Consider the following 17,326-nt stretch of genomic DNA (forward strand, 5'->3'; position numbering starts at 1 on the left):
TCTATTTTCAACCTTCAGAACATTCGTGTCACTCTTCGACTTGCCGCAGTGCACATGTGGGGAATGATGCACCACCAAAACTCTGTATCCATCCGCGCAAAAATAATTATTTACAAAATGTTTGCATATACTCGATTTTAAAACGTTGAGTGTGTTCCCTTTGAATAATTAATAAATATTAATTACGCTCATTGGACCACACACCACCACGCTCATTTTCTGTATAGTTTGTGGATTGATTATTTTTCGTTGGATCTATATTCTGGCAACAAAAAAAAATCCCTGGCTGAGGCTCATTCGCCATTTTATGACTCGGGGAGTCGCTTTGTTGAAGTCGAACCAGCGCTTCATGATTGTGAATTTGAAGTAAATGTAGAGCTAGGCTGATTGCGAGAAGTTATATCGGCAAGGACGGCAAATAGCATAGGAACTAGCCATCTGAAAATAGTGACATTCTTCTTGACTAGCTAGCGTTGACTATGTGGTTAGCATAGCTAGGCTAACAGCTTTAGCAAGCAACGGCTCAAGAAACTTCGATCAATCGACGAAATAAAATTCTCTTAATTTGATATTATCAAACTACAACACTGACGACCACCGTGCAAGACTCGAAGACCGAGGAGATGGCGAGCTCCGTGGGAAATGTGGCTGACAGCACAGGTAGAGCTCGCCCCAGTTAGCATTAGCTCTCTAGTTAGCTTCCTCGCTAGCATGACACGAGCCTATGCTAACATCTTGCAGAACCATTTTTTTTGTGCCAGCGTGTAACTAATCCAAATGTTGCGCCATCTTCAATTATAGCGTCAACTCAAATTGTATTGGTCACATACTCATATTTATCAGATGGTATTGCGGGTGTAGTGAAGTGCTTGTGTTCCTAGCTCCAACAGTGCAGTAAGTTATCTAACAAGTCACAACAAGGCACACATCTAAAATAATGGAATTAAGAAATATATAAATATTAGGACGAGCAATGTCGGATTGGCATTGACTACAGTAGAATAGAATACAGTATAAATGAGAGGAGTAAAGCTATTTGTAAACATTATTAAAGTGACTAGTGTTCCATTATTAAAGTGGCCAGTGATTCCATGTCTATAGGGGAGCAGCCTCTAAGGTGCAGGGTTGAGTAGCCGGCTAGTGATGGCTATTTAAGTCTGATGGCCTTGAGATAGAAGCAGTTTTTCAGTCCCAGCTTTGACGCACCTGTACTGGCCTCTCCTTCTGGATGATAGCGGGGAGAACAGGCAGTGGCTCGGGTAGTTTTTGGCCTTAGTGTGACATCGGGTGCTGTAGGTGTCCAGGGGGGGCAGGCAGTGTGCCCCCGATGATTCGTTGGGCAGACCGTACCACCCTCTGGAGAGCCCTGCTGTTGCGCGCGGCGATACAGCCCGAAAGGGTACCCTCAATTTTGCATCTGTAAACGTTTGGGGGTCTTAGGGACCAAGTCGAATTTCTTCAGCCTCTTGATGTTGAATAGAGGCTTTTGCGCCTATTTCACCTCACTGTCTGTGGGTGGACCATTTCTGATTGTCAGTGACCCAGAGGAACTAACACCTCCACTGTGGTCCCGTCGATGTGGATAGGGGTGTGCTCCCTCTGCGGTTTCCTGGTGTCAGCCAGGTGTGGCTATGTAGCGATCTGTTGTGTAAACACACTAAATGGATCAGCTATGTAAACCCGCCAGACATGAAGACGGAAGTATGTTATTGTATAGGCCAACTTGAACATAGTCCCGCAAGACAACATTCGTTTTATTTTCTTGATGTCTTCCCTAACGTTTGATACAATACAATTGAGCTAACTAACGTAGCTAGCTTGTTGATCCTGTGTGTATTGACTGTGATTGTGCTGGGTCTGTTTTCCTTTTAGGCATGCATTTCCTTTTAGGCATGCATCAAACGTTAGTTACCCAGATGTTGATGGGGTTGTATTTGTCCGCCATCTAGCGTCCATTTGTAAACCGTCACCTTACGTTTCATCCAGCTATGTACTTTGGTCCGTTTTCATTTCATCGCACAACATTGCGTTTTTCATACCATTTCATGTCAGACAGTTCTAACTAGCTAATGGTAATACTTATCTCTTCATGATAAGGGCGCTGATGACTAGCTAACGTTAGTTAAAATCCTAATAATTCACTTACTATGTTTCTTCAGCTCCTGTTATGCAGCTAACAGCAGCTAATCATCTAGCTAGTTGTCTTTCAAAGGAAGAATGACAGTTGAATTCTTGAGCGCATAAAACAGAGAATAACAGTAGCAACCTGGCCTATAGTCACACATTTTGTCTCTAAAACGTGACTCATACCCTGTGATTGACAGTTAATCCCTACACAACTTTTTTTTATTCAACTATTGATTAATATACTTCAGTGCAATTATGTATCAACCAAAGGCATTTATCAATTTTATAAATAGTCTTATTTATTAATTCTCCAGTATTTTTATCTCGTTTATTATTTTGTCTCTGTCCTCGTGTTCTTCCATCTCTTCTAACGTGTTGTTTCCCCCCTCCTCGGGTTGTTGGGTGTTGGTGCTACAGAACCGACAAAACAACGTATGCTTTCCTTCCAAGGGTTGGCCGAGCTGGCGCACAGGGAGTACCAGTCGGGTGACTTTGAGGCTGCCGAGCGCCACTGTATGCAGCTGTGGAGGCAGGAGCCCGACAACACGGGCGTGCTACTGTTGCTCTCCTCCATCCACTTCCAGTGTCGCAGGCTCGACAGGTGAGGTGGGGGGAAGAGTGAAAGACCTGGAGGTCAGGGGTCGGCTCACTGAAGTCAGTCTACATGGTCTGGAGAGAATACTGGGCCCGCTGGGACTGTAATACACTGGCTGCCGACAGTTCATACTACTACCACACATCTGTGGTGGTGTTGGGGAGTAACGAATGGCTTGTCTGTCAGTGATCTCCCTGCGTGTTCTATTGACCTCCTCTATTCCCACTCTGACACAACTCTTTTTACAGTGGTGGTGGTGGCTGTTTTCTCTTACAGGTGTTAGGTTTGATCTGTCTGTTTTTCCCAGGTGTCTTGGGTTGTTCCTCTGTCACCATGTATAATAAGCACAAGGAAGTTATTTGTTGTGAAATTTGAATTAAATTTAAGTTGAACCCCCCCCACACACACACAACTATTCTAGTTGTCCCACTATCTCACAGAACACAACACACTAGCTAGTGTTCTAAATGAGATCTCCCATTGACTGACTTAAGTACCACTATTGGACCACACAGCACCACATCTCTCCAACCCAGTACTACCACACACCCTACCAGCCTTGTGACCCCCTCCACTCCTCTGTCCCTCCAGGTCTGCCCACTTTAGCACCTTGGCCATCAAGCAGAACCCTATGCTTGCTGAGGCCTACTCCAACCTGGGCAACGTGTACAAGGAGCGTGGCCAGTTGCAGGAGGCTATAGAGCACTACCGCCACGCCCTGCGGCTGAAACCAGACTTCATCGACGGGTACATCAACCTGGCAGCAGCCCTGGTGGCAGCGGGGGACATGGAGGGAGCCGTCCAGGCCTACGTCTCAGCCCTACAGTACAACCCTGTGAGTAGACCTTGGGCCCAATTCATGTACCCCATCATAAGCCAGCAGCCCAGCACAAGCCCCCCCCCCCCCCAAGCTGATATCTATTCTAGTATCCTACCCAGACATTTGATGATCACTTGTAGATCTCAGACTGTAACATGTGTTAGTCAGTCTAGTAGTCCATTTTCTGGTTTGGAGCTCTAATCTCTTGTTTGTTTCCTGTCCCTCAGGATCTGTACTGTGTCCGTAGCGACCTGGGGAACTTGCTCAAAGCCCTCGGGCGGTTGGAAGAGGCTAAGGTATGTTCGAGGGGCTTGACACCAGCACAGCTTTTTGCTTATCTTTTTGTTTGTTTAAAAATTTACTTTGTACTTTGATTTCTTTGTAAGATGTTTTGTTTGTCGGTTATATCCCCCCGCCCCCCTTTGAGCCCGATGGCCAAAGTTGTCCCCGTCTCTTCCCCCTCACCCAGACTTTTCACTCAATCACTTGAGTGTGATTTTTCTCTATCCCTGATGCCATCTAAGGCCCTTCTCTACCCCCCACTGGCTCTGGGCGGGCCCCCTTACTGGCTCTGGGCAGGCCCCCCCACTACGCCCTGGCTCTGGGCAGCCCCCCACTGGTTCTGGGAAGACCCCACGCTCTGGCAAGCCCCCCACCCCACTACACCCTCTTTCTGTGCAGGCCCCATACCCCGTTACACCCTGGCTCTGGGTAGGCCCCATACCCCGTTACACCCTGGCTCTGGGCAGGCCCCATACCCCCGTTACACCCTGGCTCTGGGCAGGCCCCATACCCCCATTACACCCTGGCTCTGGGCAGGCCCCATACCCCGTTACACCCTGGCTCTGTGCAGGCCCCATACCCCCGTTACACCTAGTCTCTGTGCAGGCCCCATACCCCCGTTACACCCTGGCTCTGGGCAGGCCCATACCCCCGTTACACCCGGTCTCTGGGCAGGCCCCGTTACACCCGGTCTCTGGGCAGGCCCCATACCCCGTTACACCCTGTCTCTGTGCAGGCCCCATACCCCCGTTACACCCTGGCTCTGCAGGCCCCATACCCCTGTTACACCCTGGCTCTGGGCAGGCCCCATTACACCCTGGCTCTGGGCAGGCCCCATTCCCCCTCCCTCTTATGAGGCTAATAATGTTGCTTTATTTTGAAGGGAGAGGGGGTATTTTCTACACCCCCAACCCATTAAACCCTTTTCTTTCTATTACGGATTTGAGACGGCTTTATACTTTTTTCTTTGAGCCCAGGTAGAATAGTCATCTTCATTCTCACTCCACCTGCACACAATCCCCCTGCTCTCTCTCTTTAGTCCCACAATGCTCTTCTCGCTGACCTCTCCACCTCCGGTCAGCCCCCCTCCCCTCACAGGAAGAAAGGCTGGGCTTTACAAATTGGTAGCAGTAATTATGGTTCTGATATGGATATTTTATAAATACATAAAACGATAAAAAAGTAAACAAAGGTGGTTTTGGAGGGATAATGCTGGCTCGGTCTTGGAAGGATAAATGAACTGATTAAGTTAGTTAATCTCTTTGCAATGCAAAAGATAAGATGGCCTCTAACCAAACCACATCACTCCAGTTATTTAACAAAAAATGGACCACCCCACTACCCAATCCAGTTGTACCACTACCCCCTACCCATGCAGATTTGCTAGTCTTCTTGTATCTTATGGCGTGCCCTCTGACCCATTTATCTACTCTTAAGCCATTTTATGTCTGTCCCATCTCCCTGATATGATATCTGTACCTTCCCTGGGTTGGGTGAAAGCTGGAGTTGACATCTTGCTAGGTGACCTGGTGCCAGGCCATCTTATTTGGTGCCAGAAGGGGGAGGAGCTCCAGGGAGCTGCCAGCTCATCGCCGGGCCAGCCCCCCTGCACTGTTGCTCCTTCCCCCCGCGCGCTCGCTAGGGCCGGTGGAGTGTGCGCGCTAAGAGCTGCCTTCCTGACACCCCAGCTACGCCCCCAAGCTGACAGCTCCCTGCTGTCTTAGAGTGGATAAATAGAACAGTCAGGACTGTACCACTTTTTCATACTGTCACACACACCCCTCCTTACAAGAGCCTAGTACGTCCCGATGCTGCGTCAGGCAGACAGCTCACAAACTGCACTCCGCCGCCCGCGTTCAGTCGGCTTGGGTAGAGAGAAACACGCATGCGCAGCAACCAGCGCTGACCTCTTTATTTCAGAGCTACCTATGGAGGCTTCTAGATGCCCAAACATTACACACTGAGGCTTTTCTTCTCACTCCCCATTGGCCAGGATTCAAGCACAACAGGACAAAGAAAAAGCCAACCATTCAAAAAAAAAAAAAAACTTTTTGAAGAAGAGGTTGAAGGAAAAGCGTATACTATGACAAAGAAATGTCATCAGCTCATTTGATGAAGATCAAGCTAGTTATCCTCCCTCCTTTCTCCTAGCTTGGCCAAACTATTAATATTATGAAACGCATTATCAAAGCCTTTCTTCCCTCCTGCCCCCCCCCACCCTCCCCTCCTGAAACATCCATTATCTTTCTTAGAAAATACAGGAAACGTTGCATGAGTGTAAACAGCAGGTTGTCTTTTGTAGTGTTTTTTTTAAGGACGTTTTTAATTACTTTCCATATGAGAATTAAAATAATTGTGTTGTTTTGCGGAACTTTTACTAACGCTCTTGTTTTATTTTGTCTCTTGGTTTTTTTTTTTTCCACGACTGATGATGTTATTTAGAAGGTTGTTTCAGGTGGGTGATGACATTACTCCTGCTACCGTACCCTAGGTGCCCTGGCTGAAACATGGATCACTAGGGCAGCATCAGTCCTCAACCACCAGCTGCTGAGGTTGCCGCCCGCCCCTCTGACAAACAATATGGTAACGGGTTTGTAACTGCCAGCGAGAGAGAAACCATGAACTACTACGTTATGCCTGAGCAAGAAGCTCCTCTGTCTTGTGGCAGAGACTCTGAAGAGCAGAGAAACAAAACAAGAAAAGTTAAACAAACAAAAACACACAAAAAAGAAGTACAGTAAGCATTCCTTTTTTAAATGTCTTAAATTACCATAACGGCCAAAACGTATATATCAGTAAATAAAATAAAAACATGGCAAAAATGGAAGCAATTAGCGGGGAAAAGATAAAATCCTGAGTAAGAACCTCTAACTTGTTGTCCTGTTGATGTAGTTTTTTTCCTTCTTGGTTTTGGAGCTGCAGCGTTCTGCAGATGATGCAGACTGCGCTGTGAGTGTGCAGTAACGCAGGGGCTGCGCAGCGAACAAGGCAACCAAGGCCAAGAAAGCATCAGGCACAAAGCTCCCCTCCCCTCCTCCCCCCCCGGCCTGCTGGGTACAGACCCCCCCTCCCCCCGACGCCCTCTGTCAGCCTGGCACCCAGCGTACCCCCAGCCTCCCAAGAGGACACCATTGGCTTGCTTAAACAACACCTCTATTTCCTCATTGCCCTGCAGAACAGCCCCTGGGCTCTGGTGGTAGATCAGCTCTCCTATCCTTCTCTTAGGGCATCGGACAATTGGCCGTCTTGATGCCCCCATAACTTCCAAAACTCCCCTTCTCTATATTCCCCCTCTTATCTAACCATCCAACCAGCCGCTTGGCTGTGGTCTCCAGGTCCTCTAACCCCAACCCCGTCCCCTGTCACTCGTTGGTCCTGAAAGGCATTGTGGGTACAGAGAGTGTGGCAGTCTAGGTAAGCAGGGCGTCTCCCGGGGCTCCGGGTCTGCAGCCAGTCCGCAACGCGGCCGGGTTCAGCGAGCGCAGCGGCGGCAAACATCGACCTCTTGTTGCTAAGCAGCAGCAAGGTCGGCAGTGGCGGTGTACGTGGTGATGTGATTGTAGCCAAACACACACCTAGGACATGCCCCACCCACGTAGCTTTTTGTGCGCAAGCATTACAGGGACCTCCACCTGCACGCAGCGCCCGCCATTCAAGGTTGTGAGATACTACTGGTTAATATAGTCAGCTGTCAGACTGCAACCAACATAGAAGTTACTGGTTGTGTTATGAATTTCAATATCATTTAGGTATTTCCCTTCACATTAGCATCTTATTATCGGCTGTACATTACATACTAAAGCAGAGAAGGCTCGTCAACGTTTCTGTTTCTCGTCTTGTGAGAAAGAGGCCATGATAACTGCAGAATGTCGGTCTGCGTGTGGGTGCTGGTTGGATCTGCGCAGCGTAGGAATAAGCAAGGCAGCTTAGCGCCGCAGATTTCAGCGCAGGCGAGTCCATGCTGCACACTCACTTTTTGCTTTAGTTGAGAACGGTCACTAATTCTGTTTCCTCTACCCCTTTTTGTTTTTCTTCCTGTTTTATTCTCTTCGTATCTTTATTTTACAACCTTTCCTCCTACCTCTACCACTGCTCCCGCTCTTCTTTTCCTCTACCGCTACTCTTCCTCTCCTCTTCCTCTGGTTTTGATTGTTAACCCATTTTGAAGGCGTGTTACCTGAAGGCTATTGAGACTCAGCCCAACTTTGCGGTGGCGTGGAGCAACCTGGGCTGTGTGTTCAACGCCCAGGGAGAGATATGGTTGGCCATACACCACTTTGAGAAGGTGAGACTTTTCTACACAGCCGATGATGTAAAAACAAAAGACAGACCAGGATCGTCTGACTAAGGGTTCATGTCTGGGTTGAAACATTTGATAATTCACAAACAGTACTATTCATGTCTGAACTTAAGTACAGTCCTAGTAGAGTGTATACCAGTGAACAGGGAAACAACAGTACACAGTAAAGGGGATTTTTTTTGGCTGAACAAAATTAAAGACCAATGCTGGATCTATTCAATCGCAAATCTGGTTTAATACAAGTTACAACAGGAGCAGAGGAAATGTCTAACTTGGCCTTCGACCAGAGATGCCCCTTATGACGTTGTTTTGCCCATTTAAGCCAAAACAACGTCAGCTGCTAGCTACACAATCAGTGTTCCACAGAATACAACAACAATCAGTGTCCTTGGACCTGCAGTCTGGCGTCAGGCCCTATCAACAGATATGAGTAACATCCAGAATCGCATCTAGTGACCGACCCGTGACATCAATGGAACGCTTGAAATCATGTTGATTACATAATGGGAACATATATAAATATGCAAATCATTGTGTTAATTACGCTTAACTTGAGTATTAACTTAAATAGTCCACATTACAACTGGTGTTTGGAGGAAATGTTTAACACACTTCTACTACAGTATATCCTGTTCGTTGTGTATGATGTATGGATTTATGGGTATTTGTCAGGCTGTGACTCTGGATCCCAACTTCCTGGATGCCTACATCAACTTGGGCAACGTTCTGAAAGAGGCTCGCATCTTTGACAGGTCAGTGACTGTTCCCGTGGTATAACCAGTTAAACCTGAAGACACTCCCTTGTTCATGTCATTTTATCATTCTAATCATCTAATCTTTCCAAACACCACCCTATTCTCTGTGTAGTGCACTACTCTTGACCAGGGCCCATAGGGCTCCAGTCAAAAAATGGCACTATATAAGTAATAGGGTGCAGTTTCGGACGTAGCCTAGGTATGACGCTCTGACACCTTGTAATTACATTTGAAGAAAGTCAAACACAGAGAATCATGCACATGAAAGTAGTAGTAGCTGCAGTACGCAAACCCAATGTTTTTGCTGCGAGTAGAGCGTATGTCGAGCCTTGGTGCTGGTTTGTATGGGAAATTTAGTATCTTGTCGGTAAGTAAAATAAAAAATAAAAATGTTTTTATGTAGATTGATGGATAGTATAAATTGTACATAATCTGACGTTATGTGGTATTTATTTAACCTTTTTATTGAAAGCTGCCATATGTAACTCTGGGCGACCTGACCATGTTCACGCAGAAATGTGAGTTATAGATCTGTTATTCTCATTGAAAGCAAGTCTAAGAAGCAGTAGATCTACATTTTGTGAAAGTATTTATTCCCACCGGGGCGTTTTTCCTATTTTGTTGCCTTACAACTTGGAATTAAAAACAGAGGGGGGGTTTGTATCATTTTATTTACTCAACATGCCTACCACTTTGAAGATGCAAAATATTTTTTATTGTAAAACAAACGAAGACAAAACAGAACTTGACCTTGCATAACTATTCCCCCCCAAAAAGTCAATTTTATTATTTTTTTCACCTTTTATTTTACCAGGTAGGTTAGTTGAGAACAAGTTCTCATTTACAACTGCGACCTGGCCAAGATAAAGCAAAGCAGTGTGACACAAATAACAAGAGTTACACATGGAATAAACAAGCAGACAGTCAATAACACAATAGAAAAAAAGAGTCTATATACAGTGTGTGCAAATAGTGTGAGAAGTTAGGGCAAATAGGCCATAGTAGCAAGTAATTACAATTTAGAAAATTAACACTGGAGTGATAGATATGCAGATGACGATGTGCAAGTAGAATACTGGTGTGCAAAAGAGCAGAAAAGTACGTTTTGAAAAAACGATATGGGGATGAGGTAGGTAGATTGGATGGGCTATGTACAGCTGCAGCGATCGGTTAGCTGCTCTGATAGCTGATGTTTAAAGTTAGTGAGGGAAATATAAGTCTCCTGCTTCAGCTATCTTTGCAATTTGTTCCAGTCATTGGCAGCAGAGAACTGGAAGGAAAGGTGGCCAAAGGAGGTGTTGGCTTTGGGGATGACCAGTGAGATATACCTGCTAGAGTGAGTGTTACGGGTGGGTGTTGTTATAGTGACCAGTGAGCTGAGATAAGGCGGAGCTTTACCTAGCATAGACTTATAGATGACCTGGATTCAGTGGGTCTGGTGAAGAATATGTAGCGAGGGCCAGCCGATTTGGAGCATACAGGTTGCAGTGGTGGGTGGCATATGGGGCTTTGGTGACAAAACGGATGGCACTGTGATGGACTGCATCCAGTTTGCTGAGTAGAGTGTTGGAGGCTATTTTGTAAATGACATCACCAAAGTTTGTAGAGACACCTTTTGCAGCAATTACAGCTGCAAGCCTCTTGGGGTATGTCTATAAGCTTGGCACATCTAGCCACTGGGATTTTTGCCCATTCTTCAAGGCAAAACTGTTCCAGCTCCTTCAAGTTGGATGGGTTCCGCTGGTGTACAGCAATCTTTAAGTCATACCACAGATTCTCAATTTCATTGAGGTCTGGGCTTTGACTAGGCCTTTCAAAGACATTTAAATGTTTCCCCTTAAACCACTTGAGTGTTGCTTTAGCAGTATGCTTAGGGTCAATGTCCCGCTGGAAGGTGAACCTCCGTCCCAGTCTCAAATCTCTGGAAGACTGAAACAAGTTTCCCTCAAGAATTTCCCTGTATTTAGCACCATCCATCATTCCTTAAATTCTGACCAGTTTCCCAGGCCCTGTTGATGGAAAAACATCATGCGGTTCTCGGGGTGATGAGAGGTGTTGGGTTTGCGCCAGACATAGCGTTATCCTCGATGGCCAAAAAGCTCAATTTTAGTCTCTTCTAACCAGAGTACCTTCTTCCATATGTTTGCCAAACGTGTTTGCTTATTTCTTTTCTTTTAGCAATTACTTTTTTCTGGCCACTCTTCCGTAAAGCCCAGCTCGTGGAGTGTGCGGCTTAATGTGGTCCTATGGACAGATACTCCAATCTCCGCTGTAGAGCTTTGCAACTCCTTCAGGGTTATCTTTGGTCTCTTTGTTGCCTCTCTGATTAATGCCTTCCTTGCCTGATCCGTGAGTGTTGGTGGGCGGCCCTCTCTTGGCAGGTTTGTTGTGGTGCCGTATTCTTTCCATTTTTAAATAATGGATTTAATGGTGCTCGTGAGATGTTCAGTTTCTGATTTAAAAAAATATAACCCAACCCTGATCTGTATTTCTCCACAACTTTGTCCCTGACCTGTTTGGAGAGCTCCTTGGTCTTTATGGTGCTGCTTGCTTGGTTGTGCCCCTTGCTTGGTTGTGCTCCTTGCTGAGTCGTGTTGCAGACTCTGGGGCCTTTCAGAACAGGTGTATAAACTTAGCAAAACAAAAATGAACGTCCCTTTTTCAGGACCCTGTCTTTCAAAGATAATTTGTAAAAATCCAAATAACTTCACAGATCTTCATTGTAAAGGGTTTGAACACTGTTTCCCATGCTTGTTCAATGACCCATAAACAATTATGAACATGCACCTGTGGAACGGTCGTTAAGACACTAACAGCTTACAGACGTTAGGCAATTAAGGTCACAGTTATGAAAACTTAAGACACTGAAGAGGCCTTTCTACTGACTCTGGAAAAACACCAAAAGAAAGATGTCCCGGGTCCCTGCACATCTGCGTGAACGTGCCTTAGGCATGCTGCAAGGAGGCATGGTGACTGCAGATGTGGCCAGAGCAATTTATTGCAATGTCCGTACTGTGAGACGCCTGAGACAGGACGTACAGCTGATTGTCCTCGCAGGTACAGACCACGTGTAACAACACCTGCACATGATCGATACATCCGAACATCACACCTGCGGGACAGGTACAGGATGGCAACAACTGCCTGAGTTACACCAGGAACGCACAATCCCTCAGTCAGTGCTCAGACTGTCAGCAATAGGCTGAGAGAGGCTGGACTGAGGGATTGTAGGCCTGTTGTAAGGCAAGTCCTCACCAGACATCCCCGGCAACAACGTCACCTATGGGCACAAACCCACCATCGCTGGACCAGACAGGACTGGTACGTCTGGGACCTGTTGGATCGGAGGGTGAGGGCTAGGGCCATTCCCCACAGAAATGTCTGGGAACTTGCAGGTGCCTTGGTTGAAGAGTGGGGTAACATCTCACAATAAGAACTGGCAAATCTGGTGCAGTCTGAGGAGGAGATGTGCTGTAGTACTTAATGCAGCTGGTGGCCACACCATATACTGACTGTTGCTTTAGATTTTTTTCACTTCACCAATTTGGACAATTTTGTCTCTGTCCATTTACATGAAATCCAAATAAAAATCAATTTCAATTACAGGTTGTAATTCAACAAAATAGGAAGGTGCTGTATGTGTGCTATTTTTATACTTCTCGTGCTTATGGTTTTGTACACCAGCTGAAAATAGTCTTTTTGGTTATGGAAAATACATTTCACAGCGGTTTAGATGGTGTAATGATTCTCTGGCTTGTTTTGTCACAAACTGAAATTAGGGGAACTATTATAATTTCAGCAACCAGGATATGGCAGATCGATTTCTGCATATTGCACCTTTATCTTCTGAACTCAATGGGACTTTTTGGTTACGTTTTTAATGTCACATGCACAAGTACAGTGAAAGGCATTTCTTGCAAGCTCTAACTCCAACTATGCAGTAATCAATAGCAATGTCATACTAAAAATCCCAAGGTAGAACAGAACAAAAACCCACAAGATATAAAATAAGAATTAACATGATGAAGTACGCATACTATATACAAGGTCCGTTCCAGTACCATATTTACAATGTGCAGGGATACTGGATCGATACTATATGTACAGTGGGGAGTATTTGATACACTGCTGATTTTGCAGGGTCTGTAATTTTTATCATAGGTACACTTACACTGTGAGAGACTGCATCTAAAACAAAAATCAGAAAATCACATTGTATGATTTTTAAGTAATTAATTAGCATTTTATTGTATTTTATTTGTCTTAATCTTAAGGCTACAACATCTGCTGAAATATTTTTAGAAATATTTAACTTTCATACAATCACAAGTGCAATACACCAAAACATACAGCCATTTTCCAGCCAAAGAGAGGAATCACAAAAAGCACAAATAGAGAGAGAATTCATCACTAACCTTTGATCATCTTCATCAGATGACACTCATAGGACTTCATGGTACACAATACATGTATGTTTTGTTTGGTAAAGTTCATATTTATATCCAAAAATCTGTTTACATTGGCACATTATGTTCAGTAATGTTGTGCCTCGAAAACATCTGCCGGATTTGCAGAGAGCCACATCAATTTACAGAAATACTCATAAACTTTGATAAAAGATACAAGTGTTATGCATAGAATTAAAGATATACTTCTCCTTAATGCAATCGCTGTGTCAGATTTCAAAAAAGCTTTACGGAAAAAGCACACCATGCAATAATCTGAGTACAGCGCTCAGCCACAAAAACAAGCCATACAGATACCCGCCATGTTGTGGAGTCAACAGAAATCAGAAATAGAGTTATAAATATTCACTTACCTTTGATCTTCATCAGAATGCACTCCCACGAATCCCAGTTCCACAATAAATGTTCGATAAAGTTCATCTTTATGTACAAATACCTCCTTTTTGTTTGCGCGTTTAGTCCAGTAATGCAAAATGCACAACGCACAGGCACTAGGTCCAGACAAAGTTAAAACATTCCATTACAGTTCGTAGAAACATGTCAAATGATGTACATAATCAATCTTTAGGATGTTTTTATCATAAATCTTCAATAATATTCCAACCGGACAATTCCTTTGTCTTTAGAAATGAAATGAAAAGGAACGGAGCTCGTGCGCACGGCCACGCGCGTGACTAAACTAATGGCTTTCTGCCAGACCCCTGGTTCAAACACCTCTTATTCGCTTCCCCTTCACAGTAGAAGCCTGAAACGTTGTAGACTTGACATCTAGTGGAAGCCTTAGTAAGTGCAATATGACCCCATTTACACTATATTGGATAGGCAATCCCTTGAAAACCTGAGGTTTGTAATTTTTCGCCTGCCATATGAGTTCTGTTATACTCACAGACATCATTCAAACCATTTTAGAAACTTCAGACTGTTTTCTATCCAAATCTACTAACTATGCATATATTCGCTTCTGGGCCTGAGTAGCAGGCAGTTTACTCTGGGCATGCTTTTCATCCGAAGGGGGCAGTATTTTCACTTATCTCAAACATGTTAATGATGCGGAATTAAAATTGCCGGCAAAAGCCTCTGGGTGTAGGTTTTCCTTTTTGGTTATAGCCTCTTACAGTTAAGTGCCTGCCTGCTATTTTTCCTCTCCGTGACAACCGTCACGATGACAACTGAAAACTCACTCGTGAGGTAAAAGGTTGGCATTTGACCATGTATTCCAAGACTGGTGAACAATGGACGATTCGAGTCCGATTCCACCGTCCTCGAGTCAGCACACCAGTTGTTGTTGATGAAGAGGGGGAGGGGATGGATCTTTTCCGAGAGCCATGTTTCAAAAGAGCAGAGAATATTGCAGTTTCTAGAGTCCCGTTGGTTGCAAATCCGCCATCAAAGTTCATCCATCCCTCTTTTGAAGTGACTAGTAGAATTGAGGGAAAGGGTGGCTGGTTCTCCTGTCGCCTTAATCTCGCCAGTATCCCCTCTCTAACATCTGTTTCTTCTTGGTTTGCCCAAAAATTGGGTTGGAATTACAGGGCAGATGATTTGAAGTGTAAGGTGGAATTGCGCTAACTGCCGATCTGATGTTCAAAAGTTGTCGGTTTATAAGAAATCATAGCGGATACATAAAAATAAAAAGGGGGGGGTTTTATTCAAAATGGCAAAGTTGGGTGGTGGCCACCGCCTTAACAAATACTTATTTTACAAGGGAGACCTGATGAGAAGCTACAGCTCAGTAGCACCAGTACCACTCTACTCTCCCCTACACATCACTAGTACCACTCTACAGATCACCAGTACCACTCTACGCTCCCCTACACATCACTAGTACCACTGTACTCTCCCCTACACATCACTAGTACCACTCTACAGATCACTAGTACCACTCTACTCTCCCCTACACATCACTAGTACCACTCTACAGATCACTAGTACCACTCTACTCTCCCCTACACATCACTAGTACCACTCTACTCTCCCCTACACATCACTAGTACCACTCTACTCTCCCCTACACATCACTAGTACCACTCTACTCTCCCCTACACATCACTAGTACCACTCTACTCTCCCCCACATCACTAGTACCACTCACTACTAGTACCACTCTACTCTCCCCTACACATCACTAGTACCACTCTACTCTCCCCTACACATCACTAGTACCACTCTACTCTCCCCTACACATCACTAGTACCACTCTACTCTCCCCTACACATCACTATAGTACCACTCTACTCTCCCCTACACATCACTATAGTACCACTCTACTCTCCCCTACACATCACTATAGTACCACTCTACTCTCCCCTACACATCACTATAGTACCACAATACACATCACTAGTACCACTCTCTACTCTGTATCCATGCATGGCTGGCTACCTGAGTCCTCAGCCTTTAGTACGTACTATTACTACTAGCGTTTACCCACCCTTCTCTCTTTTTCCAACCATTCAGAGCGGTGGCTGGCTACCTGCGTGCCCTCAGCCTGAGCCCCAACCACGCCGTCGTCCATGGCAACCTGGCGTGCGTCTACTACGAGCAGGGTCTTATCGACCTGGCTATCGACACGTACCGCCGCGCCATCGAGCTACAGCCCCACTTCCCTGACGCCTACTGTAACCTGGCCAACGCCCTCAAGGAGAAGGGCAATGTAAGGAAGAACACGGTGTGTGTGTCCAAGCAGTGAGAGACTGCTCCGTTATTCTGCATCCCAACTGCCAGTGTGAGAGGCATGACGGTCCCACCAGGCTGTGCCCCGTGCATGCCATGTCTGTCGTGCCTTCCTTGACCTAATTTAGGAGATGAGGGGGGTGTTTTCTCCACATATACAGAGAGGAGATCAGACTGGGTGTGGTTAGATGGATATGCATGACATCCTGGTCCTCCAGCTGGTCTGTTTCATGAGTGTTGATCCCTTTTCAACACTGTTCCAGACAGAAAGATTATTTTGGGAAGTGCAAGCATCCCCTGTTCAGCTACAAACAGGGTTGCAGCTTTCAGTTAGCAGTGTTTGTGTAGCTGTTGTCTCTGTTGGGGTCTCCCTTTTCTATTGGCCCTGTCTGGGCCTTGGTGTCTGTCTGTACGAAAATGTATTTTTCTGTGTGAGGGGGGTGTCTGTCTGTATCTGAGTGTTTTGTCTTTAACCCTTGTCTTTATCTGTGAATGTGTGTGTGTGGTTTAACCCTGTGTGGTTTAACCCCGTCTCGCCCAGGTATCCGAGGCTGAGGAGTGTTACAACACGGCCCTGCGTCTGTGTCCCACCCACGCAGACTCTCTCAACAACCTGGCCAACATCAAGAGGGAGCAGGGCAACATCGAGGACGCCGTCCAGCTGTACAGGAAGGCCCTGGAGGTGAGACGGATAACCATAACTATGGCAGAATGCTCATAAAAAGCTTTGAAAAGTATCTCTTCCTCCCCTTCTCTTACCTGGCATAATGGCTTTAAGGAATGCTGATTTACGGGCCCTTGTTTTTTCCCCACCACAATCTTAAGCTCAGGGTTCTCTTTAAGGAAGTGTAATTTCATGATTTGGTGGTGACTGAACAATTGTTTGTTTTTGTAGGTGTTTACAGCGGCCCACTCTAACCTGGCCAGTGTCCTGTTATATGTATTCTAACCTGTAGGGGGTCCACTCTAACCTGGCCAGTGTCCTGTTATATGTATACTAACCTGGCCAGTGTCCTGTTATATGTATTCTAACCTGTAGGGGGTCCACTCTAACCTGGCCAGTGTCCTGTTATATGTATTCTAACCTGTAGGGGGTCCACTCTAACCTGGCCAGTGTCCTGTTATATGTATTCTAACCTGTAGGGGGTCCACTCTAACCTGGCCAGTGTCCTGTTATATGTATTCTAACCTGGCCAGTGTCCTGTTATATGTATTCTAACCTGTAGGGGGTCCACTCTAACCTGGCCAGTGTCCTGTTATATGTATTCTAACCTGTAGGGGGTCCACTCACTGCCCAGAGTGGGTGAA

The 17,326-nt window shown here is 45.6% G+C and overlaps 1 protein-coding gene across 11 annotated transcripts in view; it reads left to right on the forward strand.

Moving 5' to 3' along the window:
- Nucleotides 1–291: 291 nt before the first annotated feature.
- Nucleotides 292–17,326, forward strand: part of LOC115130084 (UDP-N-acetylglucosamine--peptide N-acetylglucosaminyltransferase 110 kDa subunit) — a 37,366-nt gene continuing 20,331 nt past the window's right edge. For 4 of the 11 annotated variants that reach the window (XM_065019905.1, XM_065019910.1, XM_065019907.1 and 1 more), the window contains exons 1-8: nucleotides 293–660; nucleotides 2,545–2,728; nucleotides 3,314–3,557; nucleotides 3,770–3,838; nucleotides 7,993–8,109; nucleotides 8,797–8,876; nucleotides 15,803–15,998; nucleotides 16,560–16,700. In XM_065019905.1, coding sequence (XP_064875977.1) covers nucleotides 624–660; nucleotides 2,545–2,728; nucleotides 3,314–3,557; nucleotides 3,770–3,838; nucleotides 7,993–8,109; nucleotides 8,797–8,876; nucleotides 15,803–15,998; nucleotides 16,560–16,700 — 1,068 coding nt within the window. In that variant the 5' untranslated portion in view covers nucleotides 293–623. Of the gene's footprint in view, nucleotides 661–2,544; nucleotides 2,729–3,313; nucleotides 3,558–3,769; nucleotides 3,839–7,992; nucleotides 8,110–8,796; nucleotides 8,877–15,802; nucleotides 16,014–16,559; nucleotides 16,701–17,326 lie in introns of all 11 variants that reach the window. The other 7 variants (XM_065019904.1, XM_065019909.1, XM_065019906.1 and 4 more) reach the window with 4 other exon arrangements.

Source organism: Oncorhynchus nerka, linkage group LG6 (genome assembly GCF_034236695.1).
Source record: "Oncorhynchus nerka isolate Pitt River linkage group LG6, Oner_Uvic_2.0, whole genome shotgun sequence".
Lineage (NCBI taxonomy): Eukaryota > Metazoa > Chordata > Actinopteri > Salmoniformes > Salmonidae > Oncorhynchus > Oncorhynchus nerka.